Source organism: Perkinsus marinus, assembly GCF_000006405.1.
Source record: "Perkinsus marinus ATCC 50983 genomic scaffold scf_1104296944464, whole genome shotgun sequence".
In the NCBI taxonomy this organism is placed as follows: Eukaryota; Perkinsozoa; order Perkinsida; family Perkinsidae; genus Perkinsus; species Perkinsus marinus.
In genome coordinates, this window is record NW_003211379.1 from 3,102 (window position 1) to 4,422 (window position 1,321).

General features: G+C 49.1%; 1 protein-coding gene across 1 annotated transcript; it reads left to right on the forward strand.

Annotated features, from left to right (window-relative positions):
* Positions 1 to 12: 12 nt before the first annotated feature.
* On the forward strand, positions 13 to 909 carry Pmar_PMAR009010 (hypothetical protein; the record flags this gene model as incomplete). The annotated part of the gene is made up of 2 exons (XM_002780081.1): positions 13 to 42; positions 100 to 909. 2 exons carry the CDS (start codon positions 13 to 15, stop codon positions 907 to 909), a joined length of 840 nt encoding a protein of 279 aa, XP_002780127.1.
* Between the last annotated feature and the right edge of the window lie 412 nt (positions 910 to 1,321).

Below are 1,321 nucleotides of genomic sequence, written 5' to 3' on the forward strand. Positions count from 1 at the left end.
CCGGTGAAGAGAATGCTCCTAACTCCTCCTGTTCTCGAGCCGGTAAACTCACTCTTGTGCCGGAATCGTTCTTGACCATTGATCTCAGATGGGTCTCAGAGAAAGAGTCTTCTCGAGAGGCACTTCAACGATATTAGATCCGATGACGATTTTGAGGACAACGAAAGTGACAACGGCAGCAACGAGGGCGACAATGGCAGTAACGAGGGCAATAACGACAACGATGGTGATGACGAGATTGTCGACGAGGGTGGTGTCTCCGGTGGTGCCATCGATCCCAATCGGCCTTCTCGTACCGAGTCTGCTTCAGACAAGTCCTTCATGAAGGCCATTGGTACGAGCTTAGTGAAGCTCCTCAATAAAGCGGCGAGTGGCAAGTCCTCGTCGGGTAATAAATGGCACTGGCCTACCCTTCACAAGCGCCTCGAGAAAGTTGACATGGCTTCTATGGATCGATCGCTCATTCGTCAATGTGCTCTCGGCAAGGTGGACAAGGATCCTTCCGCTCTCTTCAACAAGGACATATGGCTCTTCGCCGTCGTTGGTGACGACAGGTCTTTTGGGGGCTTCATCCAGGCACTTATGTCGTGGTTGTGGGTAGCTCTGCTACAGGGTGCCGCCTTCGGCGACGTGTATAGCCACGTCATGCATTGCATCAGTGCTGCTGGCTTCAAATCGCCCTTGACCGGGAGGAATGCTGGTACTGTGGTCGCCATACAGTACGACGAGCAGATGCGTAAGGATGCCGGGTGTGCTATGGCCATGAGCTCTCTTTCGATAAGGGAAGCTTGTTCTAGCTTGTCCCGCCTCGATTCCAATAGGCTGATACTACTTATCGGTAAGGCCTCTGATAACCACGATAAGTCATCTTATAACAACAAATCGTCCTACATTGTAGGAAGTTACTAACTTCCTATATTCCCTTCGTCAATGTTTTCACTTCAAAGGAATCTATACATCACGACTACCAGCAGAGTCATATCACGCTGAGTTCGATTCGTTCAAACCAGGCGAATTGACAACTACGGTAGCGCGGAGTACAGTATTTGAAATACAGTATTTTAAACGCTGGCTAAATTTTGTCTCTCTGTTGTAGACTCCCCGTCGATATACCCTTCAGAGTCTTTGATTTAGACCTCAATGGAGTCATATCCTCGATCTAATACGCTGATTCGAGACGAGACATTTCAAGCGCTACCTCCCCAAAGCAGTACATTGCAATTTACACCTGAGCTTTAGTCAGGAACCTTGTAAGCTCCTGTCCAGGGACGCCGCGTGGAGGCACTCAGGAAATTCCCCGTTAACTAAATAATAACTGAAT